General features: G+C 46.6%; 1 protein-coding gene across 2 annotated transcripts in view; it reads right to left on the bottom strand.

Annotated features, from left to right (window-relative positions):
- Nucleotides 1-482: 482 nt before the first annotated feature.
- The window catches only part of LOC119175015 (uncharacterized), a 96,732-nt gene continuing 81,576 nt past the window's right edge, over nucleotides 483-15,638 (bottom strand). Inside the window, exons 1-3 of one of the 2 annotated variants that reach the window (XM_037426179.2) lie at nucleotides 8,019-8,052; nucleotides 2,079-5,240; nucleotides 483-1,068 (exon numbers count right to left, since the gene is read on the bottom strand). In XM_037426179.2, the coding sequence (XP_037282076.2) occupies nucleotides 2,109-5,240; nucleotides 8,019-8,048 (3,162 nt within the window). In that variant the 5' untranslated portion in view covers nucleotides 8,049-8,052 and the 3' untranslated portion in view covers nucleotides 483-1,068; nucleotides 2,079-2,108. Of the gene's footprint in view, nucleotides 1,069-2,078; nucleotides 5,241-8,018; nucleotides 8,053-15,638 lie in introns of those variants that run through there. The other variant, XM_075894850.1, reaches the window with a different exon arrangement.

Genomic DNA, 15,638 nt, shown 5'->3' with positions numbered 1-15,638 from the left:
TGCTACTTCTGTATATATATCACAGGTGTTCTCATTTCGAACTTCATCAAGTAGTAAGTGACCCAAGAACTAGCACTCAGGTATCGACTCCAAGTGCTTGCAAAAGTAACTCAATTTCAGCTTTCTCACTCAAATATATCCATAAGTATAGCCCCCGTGACACAAACATGTATATATATATATATATATATATATATATATATATATATATATATATATATATATATATATATATATATATATATATACATATATATATATATATATATATACATATATATATATATATATATATATATACATATATATATATATATATATATATATATATATATATATCATAAATCAGACATGGGCACATAAAAGATTGCTTATCGTTAGTCGAGGGTATTCACTTTTTTCAACTCGCATTTTCTAGATAAGAAAATGTACGAGCACTAACTTTTTCACAACAATTGAAATGCGAACAGTCATAACGAAAATTGAGTGTTTTCACGTAAATACTTTATTTGAATACGAACAAGGACAGACGCACGAAACAAAGCTCTCGTACACCCGCAGTATTCAACGAAGTCCACGAAGAAGGCACATTAACATTAACATTAACAAACGTAGCTGGTTGCTATCACGTGACAACAAAAAAGGACCGCGAAAGCCAGCGCGCTTGAAAAACTGTGAAACAAGTTTGCCATCCTGTCAACAGACAAAAATCAGTCTTGGCACACATACAATCAACATATGATAAACTCTTATGATACACGGCGACTCGAGTATGCGAAAAAAAATACCATTCAGCTGAACAACACAGACAACATTCAATTAAACACAACAGATCTTTTGTTCAAGTGCGTAGGATGTTTTTAACGAAGTTGAATATAATGATTGCGATAAAAATGCGTATATTATACTGCAGCATTTGTACAATTGAAGAACTCTTAAATTTTACACATTAGAGCATTGCTCTGGACAAAAGACGATTAGAAGCTGCACAAAATATTGCTTGCATCAACGATGAGCCATTGATTGCTGGCGTGCGGTGTCCCTTCTTCAAGAAATTGTTCATGGCATCTGCTCAAGAAACAAAAAAGGACGAATCAGTGATTTACATAAATCTAATTGCAAAGTCGTAAAGGCAGCTTACTTGAAAAGAAACGCTCAAGACATTGCTTCACGGTACAACGTCATGCAACGATATTCTCTATGAACCAGATCCCGAAAATGTAGTAGTATTATTCTTTTTATTCTAACAAAGAAACAGTTTCCAGCCAGGGGGCGACCATAATGAAAATAACAACGTAAAAGTAAGAAAGTAATGGTTAGAAATATTAGTTGAAAAAGAAGAAAAGACCCAAGGTTTTTGCAGCTTGATTTTTTTCTTGCCTCATTTCCTGGAGTCTAACCTAATCACTTGCTAAAGACCTCACAGGTCACTAAAATGAATACAGCTTCCACGTGTGGTTTAACACGTCAATACCATAATGTGTGGTCTGCTGTTGAAAAATTATGGTGAGCAAAATGAACTGTTCTTGTCCGCTGTTTCCAGGTCACCATAACTTTGTGTCATCTTAACTTAACCTCTACTCACAATTCAGTCACTAAAGATGTTGCTATCTATCTGGCCTCTTCATAGGTTACAAAATATTTCTTCATTAGAAAACTGACAGCCCTAACCTAGCTACAATGGAAGATACAATTTACTAGTTTATTGTGAAAATACGTCGGTTGTATGCAATTATTTAGAGACAAAACTTCTTAATGGATATTCGAGGACATGCTGTGTCGACAGGTGCAGTGACAAACACTTTGCGTAAACCATGAGTGTGCATCTTGAAAAAATAGTTTGCCGCTTGGACTTACCTCTTATTACTCATTCTGCGTTGTAATTCGGGGACATTGCAGAATTATTTCAGGTGCGTTCAAAGGAACAAACTATTTTCTGAAGCTGTTTTACAAAATACCTGGTTTACCGAGTTCATTATGGACACCAATTTGGTCAAGATATATCAGGAATGCTGGTGAACTACAGAAATGTTAGATAATTTTAGAAGAAGCAATGTATGAAAGCAAAATGAACTAACCTGAAGCCATGCAGTACGATGGACGAGTGGTCACCACTTGCTACCACCACCTCCGCCTCCACTCCAGGAGCCTTGGCTACCAGCTCCAAGCTGCTGCTGCCATCCTCCTCCACCAGCACCCCCTCCATACTTGGAGCTGTACTTGTCTGCCGTCATCCAGTCCGCAACACCACCGAACATCATCTGCCCGACTCCTACGGATGTGTACTGCTGCGCCGCTCCGTCTGTCGTCCAGGAACCAGACCAGGTTTGAGGTTGAGCCCAAGGATCGTTTCTGCTAAAGCTCCATTTCACTTTACCCACACCACCTCCTTGTCCTCCACCGAAACCACCGCGGCCTTTCTGCGATGCGCCGCCATCCCAGCTACCGCCGCCACCACCACCAAATTGTCCGCCTGCTTGTCCATCCCAGCTAGCACCACCTTGGGATGGCAAATAATTATTTCTCCGTCGTCCACCTGCCTGCGGACCGAAGCCGCCTCTACTCTTCTGGCTGACATCTCCGATCCAGACTCCAACGCTTCCCTGGTCAGCCTGCCAGCCACCACCATCTCCTCCCCCACCAGCACCCTGCCAGGGTCCGGCACCACCATTGCCAAATTTGCCATTACCAGCACCTCCCTTTGCAGCCCAGGAGTCCTGACCTCCGTAACCACCTTGTTGCCATGGTCCGCTTGCAGTGCCTCCGAACATTGTTTGTGTCCACGATACACCTGCATTTCCACCTCCATATTTGCCATTGCCATTTTGAGACCATGAGCTGCCACCGCCCCCACCAAAACCTTTTCCACCACCGAAACCATTCCCGTTTCCACTCCAAGAGGCCCCCGCACCATTAAATTTTGAGCCACTGTCCCAAGGCCCACCGGCTCCGCCCCCATTACCTCCCTTTCTCGTACCATATCCTCCCTGATCCCAAGGTCCCGGACCAGACACACTTGCCCCTGCGCCACCCTGGGTCCAAGAGCTTCCTCCTCCGAGCCCGCCAGACACTTTTCCATTGCCTCCAACCCCCGACCAGGGTCCACCCGGTGTGCCTGTGCCTCCCCCGTTGCTACCGCTGTCCCATGGGCCGCCCGCACTACCTCCTTTTCCCGCTCCTCCGTACGATCCCTGGTCCCAGGGACCAGATGAAGCAGGGAATCTTCCAAGGTCAGGTTGAGAAAATCCGTTAGACCGCCCTTTTCCAGCCCATGGGCCCGGTGCTCCTCCTTTTCCACCACCAAATCCACCTTGGTCCCATGATGCTCCAGCGCCAGCTACTTTACCGCTGTCCCAAGGTCCTGGTGCACCTGCACCCCCTCCGTAACTTCCCTGACCACCGCCGGACCAAGATCCGCGACCGGCACCATTAGCGCTTACTCCAGCCCAAGCTTTTGGTCCACCTGCTTTTCCGTTCCCACCATATCCTCCTTGGTCCCATGATGCTTGTTGTGAGCTGAATTTGGAACCACCGCCATTTCCGACACCTGCCCATGACCCTGCTCCACCGAAGCTTCTTGCTCCTGCACCGTTTCCTGCACCTGCCCAGGGTCCAGGTCCTCCATAGCTCTTAGGTCCTGCACCGTTTCCTGCTCCACTTCCGATACTAGCCCAAGGGCCTGGTCCGCCTGCATTCTTAATCCCCGCACTGCTGCCTCCACCATTACCTGCACCTGCCCAGGGCCCTGGTCCACCAAAGCTCTTATATCCGCCACTATTTCCTGCTCCATTTCCTGCTCCTGCCCATGGTCCTGGGCCACCAAAGCTCCTAGTCCCACCATTACCATATCCACCTCCACCTTGTGCCCAAGGTCCTGCTCCTCCCTTAGTGGAACCTGCGGAACTGCCAGAGTCCCATGGACCTGCCAATTGTACTTTCTTTCCTCCGGCACCATTTCCTCCATTGGTCCAAGATGCGCCACCACCTCCGTTTCCACCTTTATCACCAGCAAAGCCACCGTACCAAGGCCCAGATCCATAGCTTGCTTTACCATTAGCACCACCCACTTGCGCCCATGGACCAGCTCCGAATGCTGGCTTACCATTTCCAGCTCCACTTTGTGCCCATGAGCCTCCACCAGCTGGACTGTCCTGAAGCCAAGCATCCACACCACCAAATCCTTTTCCTGCACCAACTCCTTGAGCCCATGGACCTACGCCAGTAGTAGATGTTTTTCCATAGCCTCCTGCACCACTTGGCGTCCAAGAATCTTGAGCTACAGCTGTCTTGCCACTCCATGGTCCACTTTGAGCATTCTGGGAGAATGATTTACCACCTTGGTCCCACGACGCACCTCCACCATAGCCCGATTTGCCGCCACCAAATTGTCCTTGTGACCAGGACGCACCACCACCAGCACCACCAAGTTTTCCACCCCCTAAAGCACCTTGATCCCAGGAATTAGCGCCCCCTGAAAATTTTGACCCTTGTGAAAAGTCCCAGCTATCAGCTTTTCCACCAGCACCTCCGAAACTTCCGCCGAACTTGGATCCCTGAGAGAAGTCCCATCCACTTCCTTTTCCACCAGCACTGAAGCCACCATTCTGAGCCCATGACGCACCACCACCACCGCCGCCAATTTTTCCGACACCAACTCCTCCGGCTTGGTCCCAGGGTCCAACAGCTCCTCCTCCGCCTCCAAAGGTTTTGCCAGTGCCACCAAAACCACCACCATTCCCTGCGCCAGCCCACGAATCAAGGCCGCCTCCGTAGCCGCCACTTGACCCTTTTCCAGCGCCAGCCCAAGGTCCGGCGCCCGCAGTGAAGCCAGAACCACTCGATCCTTTACCAGAACTCTGCCATGGTCCGGAACTTCCACCGAATCCACCACTTCCAGAGTCGGCCCAGGGCCCACCACCACCAAAGCCACCACCGGCACTGCCCTTGCCGGCATCAGCCCACGGTCCAGATCCACCGACTCCTCCACCGAAGCTCGATGATCCTCTGCCACTGTCAGCCCAGGAGGCAAGGCCAGCTCCACCGTCACCAGCACCATAGCTTTGTCCTCCCGAAGACCAGGATTGGGATCCACCGGCGCCTTCGTACCAGCCTGTCTGTGCAGTCGCTGCCGCTTTCAGTGGCTCAAGAGCTGTCTTAACAGCCTTCTTTTTTATGTCTGGTTTCTTTTCTTCGCAGTGAGCAGCGTTTATAAAGAGTACTAGGACTACAAACGTTACCACCTGAAACAAAAATGCAATATGACCGAATTCAGTATTGCCTCTTGCTGGACAGCGAAGTATACTCGAATGCTTATGCACCCTACACTAAATAAGTCCTGCAAAAGCTACGGCCCACCAATCTATAGATCTAGCAAGTTTCAGAATTGGCAGTTTTTTCAATGAGATTAATATTTAAAAAATAAACTTAAGTATCAAAGCATGGTGACGGCCCGAGACAAGACACATTGCTTACAGTTATATCGTCTCCAAGCATCCTCAGACAAATCTATGGTACGGTATAATAAAACGCCTCAGCCAGCGGGAGAAACCAAAGGCCTTTTACCGGCTCGTTAACCGGTAACGTACATATACCATGTGAGCTGGTTGTGACACTACATTGATCAAAATAGCTTGCAACGGCACAAGCAAAAAAAAAAGAGGTGCGCGGCCGGTGTAACGTAGACAAAAGAGCCGACAAAAGACGGCCAGTGTAGCAAGGCACACTCTAAACGCTGCGGCGTACGTTCAGCCACGGAGCTCCCGAGTGTTCCGTCCACGAGGGCCGGCAAGAATGGCCAGAGGAGTGGCCGTGCAACGCCAGCGAACGCTCATGCATGCAGAATCACTTCCGATGTCACCGATCCTCCTCGGTCACAGCCGACTGCACATCACTGTTGATAGAAACGGGGCCACTGCTCTCTAGCTGTCGTGAGGCTAACAAAAACACCGAGGCCCTCACTGTTTTCTCAGTGGCGAGAGGAACCAAGAGTGTTGCACGAGGAAAGACGTGTCTAGAGCGTAAACGCCGCAGACTAGGCTGTCGCCAATTCTCGCTTTTTCTTAGCTCTTTTTTTTCAACAACTTTGTTTTCGTCACCACACCGCTACGAGGAACGGGGAGGATGAATGAAGGGACGACGGCGAAGATGATCCGTCACGTAACTGTTGCGCAATAATCTCGTTGTGAAAAACGATCGGCAGAAAACATAAAGCCAGGAGGGAATGGAAAAAGGGTGGTGCAAGGAAGAGGAGAAGGGCCTCGAATACCATGTCGAGGGCAAGTCACTAACAAGAGTTGCCCAATCGAAACGTAATTACTTGCAACATCGTTTCGAGCGGTGGGAGCTCGGTGTGCCTCTTTGTTTCTTTTTAAACAAGGCTGCTACTTGGCTGAAAAGATTGTTGGAACATGGTGAAGAAAATTGCCTGAACGTTTTTAAAGACTGAAAGAACGATATAACAACCTCTTTTTTTGTGAGTCAAAGAATTCTGTTGAAGCAGCCACGTTTAAAAAAAGTTAGGTTTAAGCAAATGTATTGTGTGACCCCAGCATGAACTACAATATTCTATTGAACCAGCAGCCGGCTCGAATTTTCAAGCAGGGTTGTAAAACGTAGTGCTAATGTTAAATATAAAAAATTACAAGCACCCGAGTTCATCAGGAACATAGCTTGCAGATGGAATAACAAAGTCATATTTAATTTCCTTTGGTGACTAAATATTGACAAGAAGATATGTTAAACAATCTGCTGCTTACGAAGAACATTGATCAGAAAACAAGCCTCCACACTTCGTGGTAAATGTTCCCATGTTTCGATGAATAATACCTTAGGAAAGTGGCATCAAACTGTGGGAATATTTATAGCAGAGGTACTGAATTTTCATAACAAAGGCACTGACGAGGTTTTTATGAAAGAAAAGCCTATTTTTAGATCAGCTGCACCTATAAAACTTTCCTCTCATTTGATTCAAACAACAAAGAAAACCAAGTTATGCAATGCACTTTTTCTTTAAAAACGTTCCTTTGACAATGAGAAGTAACCAACTATTGTAGATGGATCTGATCAAATAAAATTAACACCTCATCTTCTATCTCATCTTCCATAGTATTTCGTACTAAAGTGTTATTACTAGCCAAACACCAATAGCTCGCCATGCTTAAAACATATCAAGGTGCAGTGTTTCTAACGTACTGACTATTAGCTGATCGCGAATAATAATGCGTCCAAGAAAGCCGCATGTGTGCTTTGTGGTTTAGCTTCTGATTCTATCCACAGTGATGTGAATGAAGGGAAGATCAACAGGAAATCCGGATGGCATATAAGTCAAGTACATCGAAGCACAGCAGAAAACATTTAGCATCGAGTTACCTTATATAATGCCTACGTGCTCCTCTGATGCCAGATAGGTCAATGCGTTCTTTCGTAAAAATGAACGATTGCATACACTGAGGTCTGATTCCGAGTAAGCTGGTACGTTGTCAGCATAGAAGTGAACGGCGCAAAATACGAGACAGGCGATGAGCAAACTTACAAACAGGGAACACTGTGCACGCGTTTTCCTCATTTTATGAGCTGTTCTCTTCAAATATGTTGCTTTCACACAATTTTTACCTGCTATCTTGCGCGAGACATCGGCCTCTGTTCTTATGTAACGGTACATATCCCGAATAGTTTGGTGGGCACACACCCTGCGTTCGACAAGTTCGCATGTGGTGCCAGCATTTCGAAAGTGTTGGTAGGTCCTACATTTATAGATTATTTCATTGAACAGCCCTGCTTGGCGCGTGAATATATATCCATAGCGTTTCTTTCGCACTGCAAGCTTCGCGCAGAACACGTGACAGTGTTCCCCTTATTGACTTCATCTATGAACTGGATAGGACAGCACCGAAGAACGTCGCCTTTCTACGCGTCACAAAAGCGTCCTTGTTCTCATCCGTGTGACCCTCCTTGTCAAATGCACGCACGAACACGCGTTTCCGTCAGGAGTCGACGGCGCTAGAAGAGCACATGCCTACCTTGCCCGTTCTAATCCCTGGAGAAGCCATGGCGGTGCGGTTTGTGGCCATGGCTGAATGGCCGTCCGTATATATACCCCGGCCCCGCGCAAGGCGGTGATGAGAGGCACGACCCCCCCCCCCCCCCCCCCTTCTTCTTTCGCCCCCGAGCCCTCTGACGTTGTTGCGGGTCATCTCGTTGTAAGGAGGCCTGAAGAAGGGGAAAGTGATGGCTCGACGACGTCGCAAGTTGGCGGAGGTGAGAGGACACACTGCTCTTGGTTTTGATTGTCGCCTCTCCGCCCGTCACACTCTCGGTTTGCCGAAGAATGGTTCCTGTCAGGAGAGAGGGCAGGCCCACGCTCCTGTGATCCTCACACTCGCGCGAAGCTGCTCTACGGTATCTTCTTCTGCTTCTCCATACGGTGCATGGCTGACGGCGCTCGGCCAGTGGACAGCGACAATACCCTCTCTTACCACTGGGACCAAATGCATGACACGTGACCTTAATCGCAATAATCGCGACCAAGGGCACAAGACAAGCAGGTGCAACGTCGTCTTCACGTGCGGAATATGGGTGGATACCCCGCTTGTAGTGCGCGCATGATACCAGCAAGCTGGTCCAACAATAAATATATATACATATATTCGACGTTCCGCTGAGCGGCCATTGTAAGTCAATGAATGTACTGGAGAGGTCTAACGAATTTCTTAATGGACAGAATGTGCATTAACAGCGTGTTCGCTGGGATTAACTCCTACAGCTTAAGAAAAATATGAAACAGCCCGACACAGGATGGTGTAGAGAAAACAGGAGAGAGAGCTAACAAACAAGGCTTTTATGTCTGGAAGCACTTTGCGAAACCATCATAGATATCACGCAAGAGTACAGAAGAAAGACCTAGGGTGTCACAATATATTAATTTTTGTATGAATAGCAGCTTTTTTAAATAAAGGAAAGCCATGGGAATCTGAAGAAAGCTTAAGAGAAATAAGCAACAAAAACGTTTTTCCTTTACTAAGCTGCTTTTGTTGCTTCAATAATTGAATGTTTTCCAGTTCATCAAATCAATCGAATGTTTTCCAACCAGGCGATAAAAATCTGACACCGAGGATTTTGTACATAACACTGATAAGATTTCATGGATCAAAGCAAATACAACACGTTATTAATAAAATTCGCGCTTCCTATGAGCTTTGAGTTCAGTTCTTGCTCTTGTGCTTGCATTCGTTTGAACCCGTCATCATGCGCTGGGGTTAGACGCAGGAACTGCGGGTTTGACCGCAGAACGCGAGAAAAGACGGACATTATCCTAATCATTATCATCATCAGACTGATCGCATCTACTGCCGGGCAAAGGCCTCTCACATGTTCTGCCATTCAACTCCGCCCTTAGCTTCCTACGGGCACGTCACACCCACAAGCTTTGCAATCCCATCTACCTACCTAACTTGCTCTTTCCAATTCGCATGTTTGCCTTCTCTTGGAACTCAGTCTGTTATTTTGAATGATTTGCAATCATATTGCTCAGGCAGTATACATGCCCTGCCCCGGTTCATTTTTTCTTGATTTCGGCTAAGGTTCTCCGACCCACTCTGTTCTCTCTTCTTGGACACGGACGACAAAAATGTGGTGATAAAAGACTGAATGCCACCATAGCCATTTGCCCTGACTGTCTGTAGTAGCCGGCTGTATAAAAAAGTGAAGAGTCTGCACGGTCTACATTGAGGGAAATGTGAGCATGCTCGTCCGGTAAAGCTTATTTGCAGCACTATGCATGAGCGCGACTTCTGTAGACATTCCGCTACGGTGTTATAGCAGTTACGGTTCCAAGCTGCTGACCCACAGGCACGGAGTTCCCGCAGGTCACGGGTTCGACCCCGGACGCGGTGGTCGAAATTTGATGGAGTCGAAATACCGAAGGCCCACGTTCGCATGAAAGAAACCCAGGGTGGGCGAAACATCCGGAGCTTTCCACAGTCCCTCGAAATCGTATCGTGGTTTGGCACGTAAAAGCTACACATTATGGTGGTTTTGGGACGTGAAACACCTATATTAATCAATAAATCAATCAATCAATCAAAAGCCAGACATTAATTATATCTTGGTAGACGTCACCCCTGTTACTATTGCGCATAAAAGAAACTTCCATGGTGTTCAGGGAAGCCCTGTAGCACACTGAAGCGCATGAAGTGTTTTCATATGCTGCATGTGCAACATGCACATGACTTGAACTGTTAACTGCACTGATAGCTGTGATGATTGCGTGTTGACGGCGCATTCGCCATTATGTACAAAGATGACACGTGTCTTTTCACTATTTGTTCAATGGTTGAATAAAGATGACAATTCGCTTCATTTAAAGAAACTTCTAACACGCCATGCTGGTATCCTTAACAACGTCAGAGCATGCAAACAGGCTGAAACATCACTAAGGAAGGCGTTGTAGTCCTAAAAGTGTTATTGTCCTGAAATATCGGTCACTTATTCTTTTTTTAAATTTTGGCCGTGATAGGCGAAATTGGTATTTTCATTAAAACCACGCCGATTCACATTATTCAAAGGTATATTCAGGGGGAGGTAGTGTCCAGGTACTGCCTGAAGGTACCCAATTCTCCTCAGGTGAGGAAGAACTAAAGCCGACCTGAGGCCTACTTATGCGATTTCACCATTACATGGGCTCTTTTTATTTCTTCTTTCTTTTTCTTCTTATTTATTTCTTTCTTTCTTGATCGGGGGGGGGGGGGGGAATGAAGCGGCCTCAGGAATTGAACCCAGGACCATAGCACTTGCAACAATGCTGCGTAACGTGTTGCAAAAAGACAATACTTCCTAATTGTTCTTTTAACTAAGTTTGACGATTGATTTGTGGGGTTTAACGCCCCAAAACCACCATATGATTATGAGAGACGCCGCAGTGGAGGGCTCCTCAGTTTCGACCACCTGGCGTTCCTTAACCGTCAGCCAAATCTGAGCACGCTTTTAACTAAGTTTAGGAACTGAAGATTAGTCCATCGAGGGGGTGTAGCAATCACGGGGCTCGGCTGATGACCCGATCGCCACGCCTTCCATCTTTGGTCGTATTTTGATGGAGGTGAAATGCCCTTGCGTAGAGCAATATAAGAGCACGTTAAAAAAAACGAAGAAAAAAACAGATGGTCTAATATTTAAGAGCCCTCCACTACGGCATCACTCACAATCATATCATGGTTTCCAGATGTAAAACTCGGGATATTATTATTACAAAATAAACACACTTCTGTGTGTTGTAGACTTCGTCAGATTAGTTGCTCGTCAAGAAAACTTCCCCGTCTACAGAGAGGAAAAATAAAAATAAATAGTAAAAGAAGGAGCAAAAAAGATGACATATTTTGTGTGCATACGTTTAATAAATGTTCGCCCTTAGGACGGTGTTGTCTATGAAGTGACGCAGTGCTTTGTTAACTCTGTGGTCGTGTATTTGGCGTCATAAGTGCTCATGTCACTGTAGCGAAGGCCAGCTGACAGGAGCGTTCCGACTGTATAATCCTTGGCACGTCCATACAATATGGCGTACATCTTCTTGCATCATTCAAATTGAATAGTACGGGCACGTAGCCCCCACCGGTTATTGCGACGAGTTCCACGTGTCAGCACGCCTCTGCTAACAATCACTGGGTGCCGATGGTAGCACGCGGCGGGACGCACCATCGCTGCCATCGCACCCCTAAAGCCCACCGAGTTCAGAACGAGCTGTGTCTCTGCGTGTAAGCGTAACACGGGAGTTGCGCATCAGAGCAGGAAGAGAATGAAGATGAAGACGCGGTGGTCGTCCGCGAGGACCTTTCGTTCATGACGTCAAACATCCTGGTTTCGTAGACGGTGAAAGTTGCGAAATTCTCGACGAAGTGCGCTGAGTGTAATGTCTGCGCGGAAGTTGACCCGCGTCTCACGGGACTCAGTCTCGTATTATTAACTTGGAATACAGAGTGGTGGAGCCTAACTGTTTTTTTTTTCGTATGTGCAATGTCGAATAAAGCGGGCAGAATACGAATTGCTTTGATTTTTCTTTTTCGTGTGTACAAGAGTTGCTACACGTGAAATTCATTAGAGTAACATTGTTACTTTTGCAAATGGCGCGTGGGCGGTGTATATAGACTGAGTGGACGCTGTCAAAAGACGCAGGAAAGTAGAGGTCAGCACGAAGATATTTCTTCCTTAGTGTGTGCTTGCTAAATGTGCTAAGCAAATAATAAAGGTACACCAATAAACAAGTATGCAATTTTCTTTCTACGCATGTGCAGAAGGTTTCTGCAAGTTTCTCGTGAAGTAATTCGTTATACTAATGCATGTATTATTCTAAAATGCCATGTTTTGTACTTCTGTTCAAGAATTCATATAGAACAGGAACTTGTGCTTTGACACAATTGATAAAATAATGGTAAGAAAGGATAGACTACTCATCAGTAACCTACGACCTGCGGGCCGCATGTAACCCACAGCATGTCATCAAAACCCCCTCGACTCCCTCAGCAATTCCTATCTGAAATCCGAGATAGCTGTTGACCTGAAATTGGATTTTGGCTTGTAGCATTTACGGTACACTAGAGCAATGCATCATATGTGCGCTTAAAACAAACACAAGTTTTAATCCAGTTTTGTACATGTCTTCCAATTTGTCGCAGCTTTTCTTTATCAATTTCTAAACCACCGCGGGGAGGCCACATGACGGCCACACTGACACACACGCCCGTACATATACAAATGATTATAGTGCCAATGCTCTTGTACGCATTATCACTACTGAACACGACGCACGAACGCAAGCGGGTGACACCTGGGAAGACTGCACTAGAAACGCACGGGCTAGCTACATCCGCGCGCTTGCCAACCACCCTCGGAAGTGGGTGGCCCGCTCGGCACCCGCTTTCTCGGCGTCGCGTTCTTTTTCCCACTGCACTCATTAGCCGCAACTCGTCGACGCCGTCGTGAAAAGTGGGTGTCCGACCCGGCGCGTGAACCGGGACAAAAGCATAATCACGCCATAATAAACCACGCGGATCTTTGTTCCTCTTCCTCTCGCGGGGAGCGGACGATGGCGAGCACGGTGGCCGGTCAGAGAGCACGTCTTGATTAAGCGGACCGACGAGGTCCCGCACAAAGGAGACCAGAGGGAGCGCTACGCCATCGGCGGCCGCCTACGACGAGCACCCGTAGGCGGAGGACGCATTAAATGGATTGTCCGCGTCGTCATTGTGGAAGCTGGTCCCGCACGCGTTCTACACGAACGTGGACGGACTCGCACGTGTACGACGCTGTTCACGTGGGGCCGACAACTCCGTCTCGGAGCCTGTTTACGATGCTGCGCCGTACCCTATAGACATGCACATGCAGCAACGGAGGTTCGCGTCCCACGTAATTCGATATTATAGGTTCTCCCGCCAATCCGAGGTCGCCACCCTTATTCGGCCCGACAGTGACCATGGACCGACGGGCTGCACTTGGTGGAGCGCTTTTGTGACTGGGAATAAACCCTCGTTCACGATACCCGACTTAAGAGAGGTGGTTGTTCACTCTTGGCCACTTCGTACATTGCATCTAGTCTTCGTCTATTGGAAGTTTTCGTCCGATGACCCCTGCCTACCCAAAAAAAACCAAGTTTTTGGAAAATCCACTACAACACCACATTTTCAGCAAGGATTAGTGAAGGATTATCGATATCTGGTCTTTTACGTTCCGAAGCCACTACATGATTGTCGGAGACGCCGCAGTGAAGGGCTTTGAAAATTTCAACCGTCTGGCGTTCACTATTGTGCACCAACATCCTACAGTACTTGGGTGTTTAGCATTTCGCCTGATTCTAAATGCGACTGTGGCTGCTGGGATCGAATCCGCGACCTTTGGGTCAGCATTCAAGCACCGTTATAATTGCCTCGACGCGTCGGACTCGATGAAAGTGTCAGGAGGCTGTAGTATTATGCAAACATTCGTACACTGTATCGAATCATCACAAAAGTTACACCGAAGCACCATACGTTAGGCGTATGGGAGAGCGCTGCTTGCAAATGAACCCCGACATTTTTTAAAGCTTACTGCTAATCTGGTTCAGAGGTTCCCCATACATTTAAGTTTTGGTGTATTCTCGTTCTAATCAGCATCGCTTCTAAGGATCCTCAGATTCCCAGTCATTCTCGTTTCTTGCAGACTCTTGATCTCTTCGTCACTGTATTTCGGTTTTTTTAGGTTCCTTTATTAAAACCACACGTACCGACCCCGCCTACGTGCCTTGTGCAGTTATGTTCCTGCAAGTATGAATTATGCGCAAGTTCAGCTTTTCACGAGTCGATGCACCAGTTTAGGCTTACTACAGTAGGGGACAACATTGTGCCTCCCACCACACATGATATGCAGGAGTAGCCGTCCCCGTATGTATAAGCCGATGTCTTTCCAAAAATAAAAGTAACTCAGCATTGAGGTTGCGTCTTTAAGGTCATATTTGAAGAAACGTATTCCGCGAATGCCATACTGCACCTGCTTATAAATGACGTAGCTGATTAGATTGAGTACCCTTCGTCTGCCGGGACACGCAGACAATGAAAACGATTCTCGATTTAACTTAGCCGCTATTTTTTTACATGAAAGCTATGTGCTGTGGAATTACCTTTATAATGGACTCAAGTAGGCAAACGCAAGACTTCAGAAACAATGTGGGCGCTGTTCGCCTTACGTGATGTAAATCACGGTAGTGAGACTAATAGCTTCTACCATCCTCAATGAGGACATTGGTTCCGTGACATATACAACATATAGCATATATTTGCCATTAACCCAAATGTATTGTCCCCACTAATGTCCCAAAGCGGTAGCCAGTGGACGTGATCTCATGTCTCGACTGTTCATGTGGTAGTCGCTGGTTTTGCTGATACAATATGCTCGGCTGTTTGCGCTTATTGTCTGCGATACACGAAATGGTGCTCCCGCTCCAAATTTATTTTTCACCTAAATATCTTTCACACGTCCAAGCAAACGATGATTATCACTTGTGTAACTAATGTAAAAAAAGGATTGCAGAATCTTCGGGCAGTGTACAGTAGAATATTTTACGACATTGATTTAACCTGGCCAGGGAGACAATTGGGGTTTAAGATCTTCCATCCTCTATCTGAGCTGTATTGGCCGGACCAGCAACTAGCCGGATCTCGCAAAAATAAAATTCATTCATTCATTCATTCATTCATTCATTCATTCATTTAAACTTTGCAATACCGTCCTTTCTCTCACGCCAATCTCGCGCCCATGCTTTACATTACTCTGTCTGACTCGTATCTTTGCCTCGTGTGTTGCCATGCTGTTTGTACCTTCGTGTTCAACTTCACTTTTTCTGAGTAGGCAGGAGGGGGGGGGGGCACCGAAGTAGAAAATCGTTTAATTATAAGCAGTGATACCCCCCCCCCCCCTTGAAAACGTCTTTGAAAACTGACGAACGTAGCAAAGACGTGTAGTTTGACACCATTGTAGAGCTACTCGTATATTTTCGATTAGGTGTCATACAAATCATTGACCTCTCTGTGGACACTTGAATAGTTTATGTCAAATAATAGTAGTGAAGTGAAATGTTATCTTCAATTGATCCTAGAAGTTAACTTGCTATGGCATGCTTC

This window comes from Rhipicephalus microplus, chromosome 5 (assembly GCF_043290135.1).
Source record: "Rhipicephalus microplus isolate Deutch F79 chromosome 5, USDA_Rmic, whole genome shotgun sequence".
Taxonomy (NCBI): domain Eukaryota; kingdom Metazoa; phylum Arthropoda; class Arachnida; order Ixodida; family Ixodidae; genus Rhipicephalus; species Rhipicephalus microplus.
This window is presented reverse-complemented; position numbering and strand designations above follow the sequence as displayed.